Source organism: Mauremys mutica, chromosome 2, assembly GCF_020497125.1.
Source record: "Mauremys mutica isolate MM-2020 ecotype Southern chromosome 2, ASM2049712v1, whole genome shotgun sequence".
Taxonomy (NCBI): domain Eukaryota; kingdom Metazoa; phylum Chordata; order Testudines; family Geoemydidae; genus Mauremys; species Mauremys mutica.
The window spans coordinates 91282206-91299477 of NC_059073.1; the positions used below are offsets into that span (position 1 = coordinate 91282206).

Genomic DNA, 17272 nt, shown 5'->3' on the forward strand with positions numbered 1-17272 from the left:
CTAAAAACAATAGCAATTGAATGAGGTAATACAGTCTGCTATAAAGGAGTCGCTAAGTCTGTTAAACACAGACAAATGACAAATGATCATTCTCATTTTGCAGTAAGTTAGAGAGAGAAAAATCAGCTTGGTGGATAAAAGGGAAAAAAACATAACTGGTGCAGTATAGTTCTTGTAAGGTCTCTCTTGTCTGTCACTAGCACTGACTTCAGAATTTGTGTATGGCGACAGGCCTAACAAGACACTAGCAGATTTCTGTGTCTACCATTTATAAAGCTAATTATTGCAGGCCAACAACTTTTCGCTTGGCAATAGAATGTCTCATGGTCACCAGAGAGTAGAGTGATGTGAGACCACTAAGTGAATACAGCGTGGTCACGCTTCCTTCAAGCTAGCAGCAGATCATGAATTTCAGACATAATTTTATTTTAAACCAACCCTTGAATCTACTAGAAGTAGCATTGATTAGCTTGTCTGAACAGAGTTGTAGCTATAGCCCAAAGATTGAAAAAAGCTCACATCTTTTGTCCGGTAGGATACAGTGTAGGGCAAATGTACCATTGATAATAACGGGCATTGTGTTAAAAAATCACCTTCTGAAGCAGTATTTTCACTCTCATTTCTTCCAGATCAGCAACCGTGTCCTGTATGTATTTTTTACACACGTCCAAGAGTTCTTTGGAAATGTGACGCTAAAGCAGGTGACAAAACCCCTTCGCTGGTCTAATATGGCAACAATGCCAGCACTGCCAGAAACACAGGAAAACATTAAAGAGGAAATCAGACGACAGGTTTGTCTTTACCTCAGTGGGTTAACAAATGTGTCTGGCCTGAAGATTATGTTCTTGGTCAGGCAGCTGAGACCTGATGGAAGTAGATCTCATAGATAGTAGTGATGGCTTTTAATTTCCCATGTGCTGTAACAGTTTGCTACAAACTCGATCATGTGGCTAAGTAGTTGGTATTTTGTTAATGTTTCCATTGTATTTGGGGGAAGATATGTTGCACTTCTGTAGAGGCATATAGAAAAACCAAGTCATGTACTAATCACGTTGTGAGCTATTCAAGGACTTTCTGAAGGTATGGGGATAGTGGGGACGATGTTTTGCAGGTAAGTGGTTTGCGTAATATCACTTCATAGCATGCTCTAGGATTTATTTAAATGTGTCTAAAGTTCATTACTAACAGGCCAATAAAATGTGGTAATAGGGGATGTGGTATAGAGTTCCAAACTTGTGGAACTGGAAAGGTGACTTCTGTGCAGTAGGGTTGCTTTGTGCTGCCTCAGCAGTCTCCTAGAACTGGTTTGCCAGGCTACTGGAGGATTTCCCCTTGCCTGTGGAAATCCAGGGGTGATGTAGAACTGCTTCAGCACCTCTTACACCACCTAGCTTTCAGTGCAGGAACAGGAGCTGAGCTGAGGCATCCCTATGTACTGGTGACTCCAGCTGCTATAACATCTTCTGGGAGCTGCAGCAGTTGGTCTAAAATACAGCAGCCTTCAGGCTGCTCAGGATTGGGATGTTAGGGCTCAAAGGGCAACTTCCCAGTCCTTCTCCTAACATGTGCTGCACACCACACTGCCTAAACAGCAGATAAAGCCCAAGATTTCTGGGGAAATAGATACTGGTTATAACTGTCTTTTGGAATGGGTGCAACTCTGTGGAGTTCAGTTCGGGGCTGAAGAGCTAGCTAAACAGAGATGCCTTCCATGAGTATGGGAGATGATGGCACTAATAAACCACTGGATAGAGGAAGGAGAATGGAAAAGAAGCTAGAACTAAGTTGCAGTTCAATGTTAATGTAACTTCCAACATGTACTACCCATGCCAATGCTGGTGGTTTTCCCATATCATTCCTTAAGACCTCCAGAAAAGATCTCTTCTGAAAGTAGTACGTTTAGATAAGGGGAAGGAAAGGGTATCTTATTTTATAAGTCTTTTGACTTATACATAGATGGACTTTCCTCTATGTATAAAGATTTGTGCATTTTAATGTCTGTCTCTGCTTCCATGTGTCTTACATAATTTTCTGTGTTGGTGCATTCTTGGTATGCAGTCTTTATTATTGTATATTAGCACTAAGAATAAACTTGAAATTGCAACTTTCCCTAACTTGATTCTGCTGTTTATAATTAAAGGAACTGAAACTTGAGGTGATGAGGGAAAGCAGCCCCATGTATATTATTTATTATTTGTATTACTATAGCACCTAGGAGCCCTAGTTAAGAACCAGGTGCTAAGGGCTATACAAATTCAGAGCAAAAAGATGGTTCCTCCCGCAAAGAGCTTACAATCTAACTATAAGACAAAACACAACAGATGGATAGAGATAGATGAGGGAATACAAGGAAACAATGAGACAATATGGTTAGCATGGTAGGTAGTGATCTCAGCACACTAGTAGCCTAACTGTTGGCAAGTTTTTTGCAGGCATCTCTGAAAAGAAGAGTTAAGCAGATATTTGAAGGCTGGTAATGAAGTAATTTTGTGGATGTTTATGGGGAGCTCCTCCCAAACAATAGGTGCAGCACAGACAAAGCAAGAAGGTGCTTGTTTGAAAATGTATTAAGTAGGCAATGAAGAATGGTATCATTTGCCGATTGTAGGCAGGAGTCAACGTCTCAGTAGTGAATGAGAGACAATTGGTAGGGTAGGGATAGGCGGTAAAAGGTCTTGAAAGTGAAGACAAGTAGCATATGTTTGATGTGATGGGGAAGGGAGGAGCCGGGCGGGATGCAAAGAGAGAATGTGACCTGGCCAAAACAACAAGCTCAGAAAATGATCTTTGGAGCAGCATTCTGAATAGATATGAGCAGGGCAAGATTGCATTTGTCAAGGAAGGGATATTGCAGTAATTGAGATGCAAGATGATTCAAGCCTGGATGAGAGTTTCAGTTGTGTGGATGAACAGGAAAGGCCATACCTTTATAGATATTACACAGAATGAATCAACAAGATTTAGATACAGACTGAAAGTGGGGGACGTAGGTAGAGGTTTGAGTCAAGGATGATGGCCAGGTTATGGGCCAGTGACAGACAAGATGGTAGCATTGTCCACAGTGATTAAGAAAGAAGGGAGAGGGTTTGGAGGGGGGGAGACTAAGAATGATGTTTTCTAGCCTTGTTGAGCTTGAGCTGAGAGCTTGATATCCCAAATGAAACGTCAGAGCGACAGGGCAAGATTTTAGTTTGGACAGAAGATGAAAGGTGTGGAGTAGAGAGGAAAATCTGAGGTCTGCTCTACACTGGTGGGGGATTGACCTAAGATACGCAACTTCAGCTACGAGAATAACGTAGCTGAAGTTGACGTCTCTTAGTTCGACTTACCTCGCGTTCTCACAGCGCGAGATGGATTGCCGCAGCTCCCCCATCGACTTTGCTTCCGCCTCTCACCAAGCTGGAGTTCAGCAGTCAACAGGAGAGCGATCGGGGATTGATCCGCCGGGTAGTGTAGACGTACCCTGAGAGTCATGTGCAGAGAGATAATAGTTGAATTCGTGCTTTTGGAGGAGATTACTCAGAAATAAGGTGGAAAAGGAGAAGGGAATGCGACCAAGGACAGAGCCCTGTGGAATCCCCCTAGAAAGTTGGAGGAGGATCCTTTGAAGGACACACTGAAGGAGAAATTAGAGAGACGAGAGAACCATGAGAAGACAGTCTTGGAAGCCAAGGTGAGGACAAGATTTTAGGAAGAGGAGTGTGGTCAACAGTGTCAAAGGTGGCTGACAGGTTAAGGGAGATAAGGATGGAGTACTAGTTCTGAGCTTTGGCTAGGAAGAGGTCAAGACTTTGGCAAGAGTGATTTCAGTGGAATGCAAGAAGAGGAATCCAGATTGGAGAGGGTCCAGGATGGAATTGGAGGAGAAGAAATCCAAACAGCGAATGAAAACGGCATGTTCAGCTAACTTAAAGATGAAAGGAAAATGGGGTTGTAGTTAGAGAGGCAGCTGGGATGAAGGGTCAGGTTTTAAGATTTGAGAGACTAAAGCATGATCATACTGTGAGAGGGGGAAGAGAGATTAAGGAGACGAGTAAGGGAAAGGGTCAGAGTGCATGCAAGGGAGATCAGGAAATTAATAGGGTCACTGGGAAGTGGAAGGTTTAGAGGAGAAGTGCAAACAAGAAACTTCTGCACCTCTGACAAGAGAAGAGGAGGAGGAGAGGGTTGTAGGAGAGAGGGCAAGGGAAACAGAGTGGAGGGGGCAGGGAAGGTCATGTAGTTTTGTCAATTTTCTCTTGGAAGTAACTGGCCAGATCCTGTGTGGAGAGGGAAGTGGATGGTTTAAAGAGCAAATCAAAGATGGTGAAAAGGCAGCTGAGATTGAGGACATGGAATTAAGTTGGAGAAGTAGAGTGGTTTAGCTAGGAAGATGACAGAACTGAAAGGAGAGAGAATGAATCTGCAATAGAAAAAATTGGCCAGATCATGGGATTTGTGCCAGACACACTCCACAACATGAGAGCAGGATTGGAGGAAGAGGATGTTTGGGGTGGCCCAAGGCTGGGGGTTAGCAGGGCAAATCTTGTGATGGGAGACAGGCAGGAGAATCAGTGGAACAATCATATCAGTGGAAAACAGGCTAAATCAAGAGTGATGTCTGTTTAGCCATGAATGCTTTATACAACCAAAATGAAGGTTGTGATGACAACAATGGAAATTACACTTTTTTCCCTTCTAGAAGGAAACCAGTGAGTTCCCTACTTGCAGTCCAGGTTCTTGTGTCTACGAGAGATTGTGGTATTTTTCAGTTTCCCCTTCTGTAAAATGGGGATAGTGTATTGACCTCTTTTGTAAAGTACTTTGAGTCCTACTGATGAAATGCACCATATAAGAGCTTGGTGGTGGTGGTGTTGTGTATTATTAGAAGGTACTTGTATAGCACCGAGTGGTGAATATGATTCTTTTGGTGTTATTCTAGGAGTTCCTTTTGAACTGTTTACATCGAGACTTGCAGGCGGGGATAAAAGACTTATCCAAAGAAGAGAGATTATGGGAGGTACAAAGAATTTTAACAGCCCTCAAACGGAAACTAAGAGAAGCTAAAAGACAGGTGGGTCACTTTATCTGTTCATTGCCAAACCTTTTAAATTCATAGATTGCAATTGCTGTGGGCATAGTTTTGACCTGTTCAAAGAGATGACTAAAAGTCATCTTATAATTTCCTGTTATAATAGCTCCAGTGACATGCACACTTTTTTTTAACATGAAACTAACTCATTTTCAGGATCTCTCATTGCAATGTGCTGGAGTTGTTCTAAGAGAGGGTTAAGATGTGTTTGATTTGGATTTAGAAAGGGTAAATGTTGCTATGGGATTTTGGTTTGATTTTCTTGCTGCATATCCTGTCTGTTTGATCTTGTTTTTAGCTTGTAAGTACTAAAAAAGGCAAGTGGAGGATTTTCTAAATGTTAAAGTTGCTGGGTAATGCAAGCAACTGGCAGGACTGAGTAGATAACTAAAAGGTTTGCTATGTTCAGGGTTTCAAAAGGATGAGAGTTGCTTAAATGTGAGAGCAGAAATGGATTTGTAGAGGAATAGGTGAGCAGTTACTTTGCTAATGTCAATGTATCACATAAGTGCCTAAGTCCTACTATTCCATTTGTTTCCAAAGGACATCCATTTAAAATTGCAGTTCTGAATGCTCACAGCAGTTCAGTAGGAAAGGGGTTGAATTTTCCCATTGTACTCCCTCCCCCCCTCCCCCCCGCCGTGCCTTGTTTTTGAGTTGTGCTTTCAGTCCAGTTTTTGATTTTCAGTCTTCGGTTACATTGACCTTGAGCCTTAAGAATCTATGTTCATCAAACACATCACTCTTGTGCGCATAAAGCAATACGTCCTGAAGAGCCAGTACATACAACTCCAATTGATTATCTACCCTGTGACATCCACAGTCTGCTCTGTACAAACTGCTTCCCCGGAACAAGTGACTCCAAAAGTTGGCCTTATTTAACTACCATGTGTCCCAGAAAGGTGGATAAGTGATGAATGACTTCTGGATACTGTTTTAAAAAACTTGAAATGAAAACAGAAATCTTCTCTGGGGATGACTGATAATAAAGGCAGGCTTTGAACAGATACATAGATTCATAGACTTTAAGGTCAGAAGGGACCATTATGATCGTCTAGTCTGACCACCTGCACAATGAATAGGGTTGTATTATATAATGTGGTGATGTGGCCGGGTAGCCTTTTAATCCAAACTTCTGTCACTGCAGGAGTGTGAAACAAAGATTGCTCAAGAAATTGCCAGCCTTTCGAAGGAGGATGTCTCCAAAGAGGAAATGAATGAAAATGAAGAAGTTATTAATATCCTACTCGCCCAGGTCGGTGGTGTTTTTAATCCCATTTTCCTTCTGTTCTTCTTACCCTTCTGTTAATATACCAGCAAAGCAAGTTTTGGAATACAAACCAATGACTAAAGAGAAGCAAATATATTTCAGGTTTATTAAAGAAACCTTTGCTTGTTAGTAAAGTTAGTCAGTTAAAGAAGGCTGTAATGTTCTCTTATTCTCTGTATTTGCACCCTGGGAAGCCTGCTATATTGTCTGAATGGTAGATGTGAGATGGTTCGAGAATGGGAAAGGAATAGGTGGCTGGTTGCTGGAATGATCCTGAGCCCAGAGTAGGCACATACTATAACAGGTGCTAGAAAATCCTGTTCACATGAAGTGTTCATATTTCTATTGCATATTTAAACATTTTCATATCTAGTACCACAACTATTCCTTAATATAATCTAGTTAACCCTGTTAACTGTTTCACTGTTAATCAAAGAGAGGAAAGATTATTGTATTATGAGGTTTTCCACAGTCTAATCGGTGTCTCACTTTGGCATCACCCGTAGGTGGAGCTTGGGTTGTGGGAAGAATTTGCAGAGCACTACCACTATATTCTCCCAGTCTGTTCCCTAATTGGATGAAGATCAAGATCTTTTTTTTCCCTCATTTTAATTGTGTCTGTGAAAGTCTTGATAAGTTGAGTGCTGAGGTGAGGCTGGACATATAAGGCTGGTTTTGAAAGTTTTGAACAGAAAGTGTAATGTATATTACAATAGAAATGTACTGATTAACTGAGCACTTCGCATCACAATTGTATTTAAATGCTATAAAAGAGCTTTGAATCCTCCTAACTTACCTGGAGCCAGAGAGCTAGAGGAGACAACTCCAGCACAAATGCTTGCAGTCTACTTGAAATTCAGAGTTTAAAACCTACTTTCTCACCCAGAGTGAGATTCGCAAAAGTACGTAGGTGTCAAAACCTCACACTTGGGTGTCTAGGCACCTAAATCCCAGTTTTAGGTTCACAAAACTCCCGCTGAACCCTGAAGGCACCTATACTCACTTGGTGTCTACATTTTCAGAGTATAAGTTCCCCCTATGCCTAGGTTTCTGCCTCTGAGCATGTGCACTGCTGCCTCCTGCTAGGTGTTGGGATACCTACCTTCGGCCTAAGCCCCAGTGTGATGCACAAACCGGGGAGAAGTAGGTGTTCTCCTGCCAAGCTTGTGTATGGAGCCTGACCTGGTAGGTGTGCTCACAGGCCACCTATTGCATCAGTCAAAAAGTGGCTAGAGGAGGCAGCAGCAGCAGCAGCAGCAGCACTCACCTTATAACTTTTATCCCAGTGGTTGGAGCACTCAGCTGGGATGTGGGAGACCCACGTTCAATTCCCCCACCTCTACCTGAGGGGAGCGGGGAGTATTTGAACAGGAGTCTCCCACCTCTGAGTGCTCTGAGCTATGGGATATTCTGATCTGGGGCTCCCTCAGTCTCTCCTGTTGAATCTGTTCCACTGTGGATAAATAACTAGGTACTGGAGCAGGGACTTGGGTGTCTCAATACTCAGATGGGTGCCCTCACCACCAGGCTGTGGAGTCATTCTTACTCTCTGGCCCAGTGACTCTTTAGTTATTTATCCACAGGCGCTCTTAAAGGAGCCCTACAGCAGAATATCCAGTAGCTTAGAGATTAGAGCATGCTGAGAGGTGGGAGGCCCCTATCAACTCCTTTCTCCCCCCATGCCAGAGAGGGGAATTGTACCTGGGTCTCTCACATCCCAAGTGCCTCTGGGCTACAGGGTATAAGGTGGGTGCCACCACCTCCTCCTCTTGTGGCCATTTTGTGTGGGTTTAGTCTGGTACCTAACTCATGTTCCCAAGAAATGTCTTGGGCGCCCAAGCACCCTGACTCCAAGAGAAGGGTTCCCATTTGAGAGAGAGGTGCCTGGATTTAGATGCCTATCTCCTTGAGAGCAGCGAGAGTTAGGACCTACTCCTGTCATCTGCAACTCCCATTGGCTAACTTAGGTAGTTCCCTGCCTGGCATGCTGGCTTTTGTGAATTGCAGCCTACGTCTCCTATATCTCCCTGTTCGTTGTACAGGGAATCTAGGCGCCTAACTCAGGCTTTGTGTATCAGTGTTGTTCCTGTCATTTTGTAAAGTGGCTAAAAGTTCAGTATTGCAACACTGAGCATCACAATGCCTAAGTCCTTTTGTGAATCTGGGCCCCCGTGTCCGATGTACACTGTGCTCATCATGAAAGGGGATGAGCTACACACAATTCTCATTGGCTTCAGGTCAGACCTCCCTCCAGTTGTTAGTTTTCTCTCTCTTCCTCTCTAATGCCTGAATAAGGGTCAAGACTAAAGCACTTACTGTCTGAGTAACTTAGACTGTTGTTCTCCTTCACTTCTCTTGTTCATGGCTCACACTCTATTGCTCCTCTTTCCAAATACAATTAATTGGAAGCTTTTAGTAACATTTTTCTACAGATCTCATTCTTGCCTGCATTTTTACTGTGTTATCGGCAACAAGGTAACTAAAAACTTGTCACTGAAGGAGGCTCATTAGGTTTGATGTAAAAAGTTAATCTTGTCTTATTGGATAGAATGCTTGCTAGGTAGCCAAATAAGTTCTGTGGACTTTTTAAACCCTTTAGATGTGTTATTTTTGAAATGCATAATTAAAAAAGGTAAGTGGAGGTGTTTCCTTCCTCAGTTCTGCATTCTTTGCTCCTAGCCTCTTTGGAATTGACACAGAGGAGTGTGAGTTTAAAGTTTGTTTTACCCATTGGTTTTAAGTAAGCAGCCTTTAGAGTAAAGGACTCAAAATTTCCAGATCTTTGAAACAAGAAACACCTTTTCTTAATGCTGCGAGGCTGGGACAAGCGAAAGGAGACAAAGGCCTGGGCTCATATAAGAAGCCTGGTAGGAAAGAGGTTGATGTTTAGGGTGTTTGTCATGTGGTGAGGGAGGTACTCAGCGTTTTCGTCGTCTTAGTCCCAGACCACCATTTTGGCCTTACTGCCACCCACCCCATCTGTTCTTCTCCAGTCTTCTTGGCCCCATCCATCATGACACACTTCTGCCATAATTCTTGCCACCCACTTTCTATCTTCCAAGGTGAATTTAGGACTTGTCTGCTTCTGTACTTGGCCCCAGTGGTTCCCCTTTGATTTGAGCTTTGGCACCTAATGGAGTATGGGGAGCAGGAAATCCCAGCCTCACACCATTTGGCTTGTGCTGGAATTTGGTGAGCCACAGCACACAACAGTTCAGTAAGAAGATCTCAAAGCAGACGTAACTTGATCCCAGATTAATCCTGGCTGTGAGAACTGATGGACCAGAGTAGTAGAAAGGTTGGCCAGCCTGTCTGCATACATCCACACTAGGACAAAACTGTGCTTTCAGCATAATTACATGAAATGTTTCCAGAAAACAAAGTTGTCTGGTCACTTCTGAGGATGCAGCATTAGAAAGAAGAAATACTGTAGTGTATTTTTTGTAGATCATAAATCCAAGACCTCATGAGGTGAATTAATTGATCATTGCAGGAGAATGAGATCTTGACAGAACAGGAGGAGCTACTGGCGATGGAGCAGTTTCTGCGCAGACAAATTGCCTCTGAGAAGGAGGAGATAGAACGCCTTCGAGCAGAAATAGCAGAAATTCAAAGGTAAGAAAGAGCCTGCTGACATTGGATCCCCAGCCAGGCTAGAACTCGTACAAGAATTTCTCTATAAAGGGTGGGATTTTGAAAAACAGAAGTGTGCAGTTCAAAATGCTAATGGAAAGCACAGGAACCTGATGAACGTTACAGATTGCCTCGTTGCTGCTTTTGGGATATTTTCTTCTAGATCACAGTAACTTGTGCACATTTTAAGCATTAAAAAAATCCCATTGTCTTAATGGACAAACTGCTTTTTTCTTTACTTCACCAAGAGTAGATTTTAAAAAAAGCAAAAAAAAAAAAAAAAAAGGGGGGGGGGGAGCAAGAAAATGCTTTAGTTTTATAAATTGCTGCAGAACCTCAAATGGATAGGCAGGTGAAAATAGCTACTTTCTCACCACCTGCATTTCTGGCAAACTTGCACGTCAACAGGGCTTAAATTTAAGATCTCTTTTACTCTTTTAGTCGTCAGCAACATGGGCGAAGTGAAACTGAAGAGTATTCTTCTGAGAGTGAGAGCGAGAGCGAGGATGAGGAGGAGCTACAGATTATTTTGGAAGATTTGCAAAGACAGAACGAGGAACTAGAGGTGAGACAAAGTGCATTTTACCAAAATAACCTTTGCTTTTCATGCTAGCTTCCTTGGGGGGTGGACTCCCAGCCATGTGGAAGAATTTCTTTGACATGCAGTTTGGCAAGTGTTCTCAGTGTGTGAGAGAGAGAGAGAGAGAGAGAACAGAGAATTACTTCAGTCTCTCTCTGGAATATATTTAATTCTCAGGAAACAATGCTGCTGTTTTGAAAAGCTAACTTCATTCCCAAGGCCTCCTGCACCACACGCAGTCATTTACCCATGTGCAAACTGGGTGTAAATTGCTACCAAATATGATTTAGTAGAGTCTCTCAACCACTTTGCACAGGTGTAAATGACTGCATGCCAGGCAGGGCCTGGAGAATGGACTTCTCAGATTTTTTCCCCACACAGCACTTTCCATTTCTTTCATGCATCTGTCTGTTTTTCCCTACCTACAAACATTTGAGACTTTCTCTTCACCTGTGCATTGTCTGAATTGTGACTCTTCGTTAAAAAAACCCATGGAGGGCCATTGCTCAGTTCAGAAATTGTTACTCACTGGAGGGTGACGAGCATTTTAAAAGAGCAGCATTCGTATCCAAAAAATAAATACAGATATTTCAGAGAGAGATTGAAGCAATTCTCTTATCTAGTGTGAGGAATAATTCCTCACTGTCAAGGGCCAATCCAAAGAACCTTTGTCATCTTTCCCTTGTGCCATTGTGATTTTCCTGGGTAGGAATAGTGTTACCTTAGCCAGCTAAGGAGAGCTCTAAGGTCCTTTCAATCCCTTCTTCCCACTCTGAGGATAGAGTTGTATTTCCTCCACCACTCTCCCAGCCCTATGACTGGGAGTAAGATGCAACACTTGGCATATAAATTCTGGTCTCTTGGTGGTGCCTAGTGCTGTCAGGATGCTCCTGGGTTAATGTCCTTTACAATTCTCAATAGAAAACTCTGTACTGCTACTGTGTGGTGTTTTCCATCTGAGGGACTTAAATACTTCTCAGTTATTAACAAACTACACCTCACGAACACCCTGTCAAGTACTGTTCTCATATTATGGGTGAGGCACAGAAAGGTTAAGTGACATACCCAAAGTCATACAGAAAGTCTGTGGCACAGCCATGAATAAATCCTAGGTTTCCTGAATTCTAGTCCTGTGCTCTGACTAGCTAGCTGCTAACTTTGGTTAGCTGTTGATACGCCATATTTGTAACTCAGATTGAAGATGGGGACAATTTAAGAAGCTGATTAAGAACAGACTCCAAAAAATTCATCTAAAGCTGCCTTGGTGCAAAAAATTAAAAGTAGCCCAGCTCTAAGAATAACATCTGAGACACTTCACTGTATTTCTCAACTGTAGATTTGTTCTTTAAACTGCTAATCTCATTTTTATAGTAATTCCTGCTGGAGGGAGGTGAGGCAAGGCAGCTCCAGAACTATTTTAAATGTAAAGTCTCTTTGCAGTCCATATTGGAACTGTCAGAACCTAATTGTTAAGTATTTAACTCGAAATATAGTTTACAAAAATCTTAAACCAGCTCTGAACCGTTCTGTAGAGGGGTGGGCAGGCGTGCTCATTTTCTCATCTAAGTGTGTATTTTTGGTGGGTGCAGCTGTTAGTCCATTGTCAGCATAAATCTTCTGTTCCTTGTGGGGTTAGTTTTTTCATGCACTCCATTTCTGTTCATTCCTGTGTGTATATTTATGCACACGTGCACACACTTGTCTCTCTCCCAAGTTAGCAGCAAAGGTTACATTGTGTGATACTCTATTCATGGTTCAGTAGCTACAGAAGTTACTGTTTTGTGGTACTTTTCTTTCCCTTGCTCAAAAGATAAAGAACAATCATCTGAACCAAGCGATTCATGAGGAACGAGAGGCCATCATTGAGCTGCGAGTGCAACTTCGACTGCTACAGATGCAGCGAGCAAAATCAGAGCAGCAGGTGCAGGAAGAAGACGAGCCAGAAAAGCGTGGGGGTGTTTCTCAGCAACAAAGAGACAGTGTCCTGGAGACAAAAGCAGCTAAAGAGCAGTCCAAGGCAGTCAAGGAGCTAGTCAAGCCATCACCAAGCAAAGACAGGAAGGAAACTCCAATTTGATCAGGGTCCTTGGGTATTCATAAAATCAACTGGACTTAGCAAGGACTGTGCAATTTACTGTAATTCGGAGGCTAAAACTGCACAAATCTTTGCTGGCTGTGTACATTGTGTAAAGAATCTTGTCTTTTAAAACCCTCGAGATTTTTGTCTCCTTCATAATAGTGGTTTCTGTCCATTAGGCTCAGGTTACTTTGGAGGACAAAGCAATTAGAGGTTGGAGCGTGCAGAGGAGTTTTCCAGCTAGTGTCAGATTATTGGAGACCGATTTGCTTCAGGTGACTATAGATAATTCAGTAATGGTTTTATTTTAAACCAGAGCAATTATTTGTTGTCATCAGAGCAAAATTGGGAGGTCTCTTCTTTCCAGTCAATAAAAAGCAAAAACCTATCCACAAACATTAATTATTTGCCTTGTGAATCTATTCATTCTCATTCACAGTCATTTGCTGCTTACCTGGTTACTCTTGCTTGTGCCTTTGATACCTTTCTGATGCAGATTATATACAAACAAGCTTTAAATTCTTTCCTGTTTGGCTAAAATGTCTGAGACTGTAGGAGATCATAGTTACCTAACAAATGCCCTAATAACTTCCTCATTTTACAGTTGTAAAATGTATGAACATCTGTGAGATTTGAATTTAGTTTATTTAAGTATGTCCCTTTGTGGTGGAAGGTGTTCATCGAGAGCCAGTCAAGTCTTTTGGCAATGTAGTGAACCCATTTGCTGGTTTTTAAACCAGTGATCCTCATCATCATACTTGTGTAACACATATGCTGTATTCACACTGCTAGTGCATAACAGCAGCCTTTTCTTAGTACGGAGAAAGGGTCCATTTTCAAGTGTTTTGAACTCTCAGTTCAGTCAAAACTCAGTGACCGATGCTTTAGTAATTAAAGGGGATTGGTTATGTTGTTTGCTTAGCTTAGAATAAGTTATCTTTGTCTAACCAAGCAATATATTGTTCCAGCTACAGAAATTCAAGCCATTCATGCTTTTCAGACAAGCCTGATGAAGGATGCCCAGTGGAGGGAGCAGGGTTTAGCAATAGACATTTTTTTTCTTTAGTAACAATAACTGTGACTTACTTTTGGCTCAGCTATTTAGTGCTACCAGCAATCAAAGGCCTTCATAAAAATTGGCATAGTAGGGCCATTTTTATGTTTCAAATGCACTCATTTATGTATGTCAAATGAAATGACGGTCATGAGACTAGTCAATAAATAGTCAACTCAAAAAATATTGAAAACAACTCCACAGAGTGCTCATAGCCTATCTTGTTTCTAGAATCTGGATATTTATTTTCAGCACCTGTTGGATGTGGGTGTATTCTTTATCTATTGCACTGTTGTGAATCATGGGCCATGATTTGATTTTGTACAAATAATGCTTTGATATGTTATAGAAAACAGCCTCATATTTTTTTAAAATTTGGAGAATAGAATTTATGAAGATTGAGAATGTGATTAGGTGGCAATTGTAAACATGTAAAGCATTCTCCCTTGCCTGTCTGTTACATGCATTTTATATATGCTAGCAATATTTAAACGTTTTGTTTAAATTCACTCTAATTTCTATCAAATTGTCATGGATTTTTCTAATCAGTGTTCTTCGGACAAATCTCTTAATATTGATTAACTTTTATTTTGTTAGGACCATATTCATCAAGCTAATAAAGACTACAGCCATTTGAAAATAGTTTGTAATGTATCTACCTCACAGTAAATGTCCATTTTTCGAAAGCAGCCTAGCTCACTTTGCATGCGCAACCACCTTCCATTGTGTGTGGGGTTTGTTTTGTAGCAAACCCATCCCAAGTAAACTATGAAATCCGTTTTTTGGATTGCCCTCCTCTAGGGACAGTTATCCTGGCATTTCTATTCTGAAACTCTGCTGAGGGAAAAAAACTGGTTCAGGTCTGTGGTTTTCAAGAGCCTAATTTTACTGCTGTAACTGAAAAGGTGAACTCAAAGATTTACTTTTTGAAATGTGAATTCAGGCACTCAGTTCTGTTTCTCCTGCAGTTACCAAGCAGCCGCACCACCTACAGGGCTTTAGGTGTTTGGGTTGTCACCAGCCTCTGTAGCAATAGGACTGAACACAGGTCTTTGCAAGTAAGTACAGGAATTAAATGTTCATCCCTTGTTTCTGTAATAATGTAATTTGGTTTATCCATGTTATGTTAAGAATTTGAGTTCTAAAAGTTTCTGGAAAAATATTCAATTCTCTTGAAAAAAACAATTAAAGCAGCTTATGTTCATGTTGCTAATTCATAATAGACCCTTTTTTAATATAAATCTGAGGAGCGGAGCTATTGTGCATGATTTTTTGTTGTGTGGAGTTGTGGGATTTGATTCTTAGTAACTGTTGATGGGTTTTTCATCCATCAGTTTCTGTACTGACAGGATACACTAAGAGGCCCTTTGTGCTTTGTCCGAGATCAAGTAAGTCTTAATGAAAGCAGTGCTAGATCTAATATGTATCTTACACGTGTAATGAGTTAGTAATCTCTTTGAAGGAGCCATTATACAGTTAAAAGAGCTGATTATTTTTAATTGGACAGTAAATATAACTATGAAAGTAATTTCAATGGTCTGATATTTTACACAACCCAGCTCACTTATAAGAAGAGCATCCCAAGGTGCCTTACAATAAAACTAGCAAGCCCTGCTGTACAATAAAGCTCAGCTGGCTGTGTAGTTAGAGTGTTGCCCCTAATCCTGATCGTCCGAGAAAATGCACTGAAGTTTGTAATTTAAAATAGAAAGGAAACCAGCATATAAGGACCTAGGATATCTAGCTGGCCTACTGCGTGGGAAACTTGGATAAACAACCACTCTAACAAATTAAAATGACGGAGTAGTAGCAGGAGGAGAGCTGGCATATAGAGTACATTACATCCATTGAATTTGCTTGATATCATACTATGGCTATGGGTCATACCTGGCAGTATTCTTCAAATGAGGAATGCAATCGCATTATTGGGGATTTATGCCCTGGCAGAATCAGCAGACAAAATACCAGACCCAGCAAATTTAAACTTACTGAAACCAGACTTCATTTTGTTATGCCTTTGTGGGCCAGACTGAAACAATGCATGTAATAAATAACTAGTCATAATTAGACATGATGGCTTGAGCTCTGATTGTATCAGTAATGAATCTGTTGTGTGTGTTGACTAGATTTAACATGGCCTATTGTTCTAATCTTATGCATATAAACATTTACACAGGTAACCTGTTTTGTAAATTCCTAATGCTAGCTCTAACTGAATACTGCAGAAGGTGGCACCTCTGTGCCAAACTTACTTAACTATTCTTCAATCCAACTTAAAACCTTGTACCCACACCATGAAGTACTTTAGTTGACTGTACCAGCACATGCCTGGAGTAGCTTCTGTCGAATCACTCCATGTACAAGCTGTTTAGTTGGCCTTTTAAGAGTTTATTTCAAAACAGTGACACACCCAAGTGAGTAATCAGCAGTGTAACTCTATAACAAAATTAAATGACTTATGGGGAGAAAACCAGTGTAAAGTACAGGCTGTTATGTGCATCTGAAGTAGGAAGTGTTGAAGGCGGTTGCCCTCCTCTTTATTGAAATTCTGCAACTGTACAGAGCTATTTTAGATAACTATTTTAATGCAAATTAATCTTTTTCCAGTAAAATGTTTGCACCCTGAGAAGTAGCAGTTTGCAGTGAACTGTTGCCTACTGAAAGTTGCAGTTAGTGGTTTGTCAAATCTAGCAACAAGCAGCTGCTTTTATCAGTTCATGCCCGTCAGGAGTCTGAAAAATGTCAACCAGGGCCTACTTCACTCTTTTAGAAATGGCTCTGCAAAGACCCAGGTAGCCCATGGGCTAGATTACCAAAGAAACCTATGTGGTGATGCTAAGCGTCACTATGCCTCACTTGTAGGTGCCTAGAAAATCGTTTATCCACAGTGGATAGGGCAATATTAGGCCAGAGAGAGCACACAAGCATGAGAAGAACAGGAGTACTTATGGCACCTTAGAGACGAACAAATTTATTTGAGCATAAACTTTTGTGGGTTACAGCCCACTTCATCAGATGCATAGAATGAAACATAGTAAGAAGATATATATACATACAGAGAACATGAAAAGGTGAAAGTTGCCATACCAACTGTAAGAGGCTAGTATCAGAGGGGTAGCTGTGTTAGTCTGGATCTGTAAAAGCAGCAGAGAGTCCTGTGGCACCTTATAGACTAACAGACGTATTGGAGTATGAGCTTTTGTGGGTGAATGCCCACTTCGTTGGATGCATGTAAGAGGCTAATTAACGAGCTATTATCAGCAGGAGAAAAAAAAACTCTTGTAGTGATAAGCAAGATGGCCCATTTTAGACAGTTGACAAGAAGGTGTGAGGATACTTAACATGGGGAAATAGTGAATCTATGTGTGATGACCAAGCCACTCCCAGTCTCTATTCAAACCCAAGCTAATGGTATCTAGAATGACGGGAGGGGATTAGAACATACAGTTGACTTTTCAAATTATTTATCCACAGTGAGATGGGGGAGGCCCATGCCAGAATAGCCTGTAGCCCAGGAGCTAGGGCACTCTCCTTCAACATAGCAAATCCATTCTCCCCCTCAGGTGGAACAGGGAGGTGAAATGGGG

The 17272-nt window shown here is 41.5% G+C and overlaps 1 protein-coding gene across 1 annotated transcript in view; it reads left to right on the top strand.

Annotated features, from left to right (window-relative positions):
- RALBP1 (ralA binding protein 1) overlaps positions 1-14889 on the top strand; it is a 55559-nt gene extending 40670 nt beyond the window's left edge. The window contains exons 5-10 of the mRNA XM_045005665.1: positions 630-791; positions 4922-5053; positions 6219-6326; positions 9835-9956; positions 10416-10539; positions 12365-14889. Of these exons, the coding sequence (XP_044861600.1) occupies positions 630-791; positions 4922-5053; positions 6219-6326; positions 9835-9956; positions 10416-10539; positions 12365-12631 (915 nt within the window). The 3' untranslated portion in view covers positions 12632-14889. The remainder of the gene's footprint in view (positions 1-629; positions 792-4921; positions 5054-6218; positions 6327-9834; positions 9957-10415; positions 10540-12364) is intronic.
- Positions 14890-17272: the final 2383 nt, after the last annotated feature.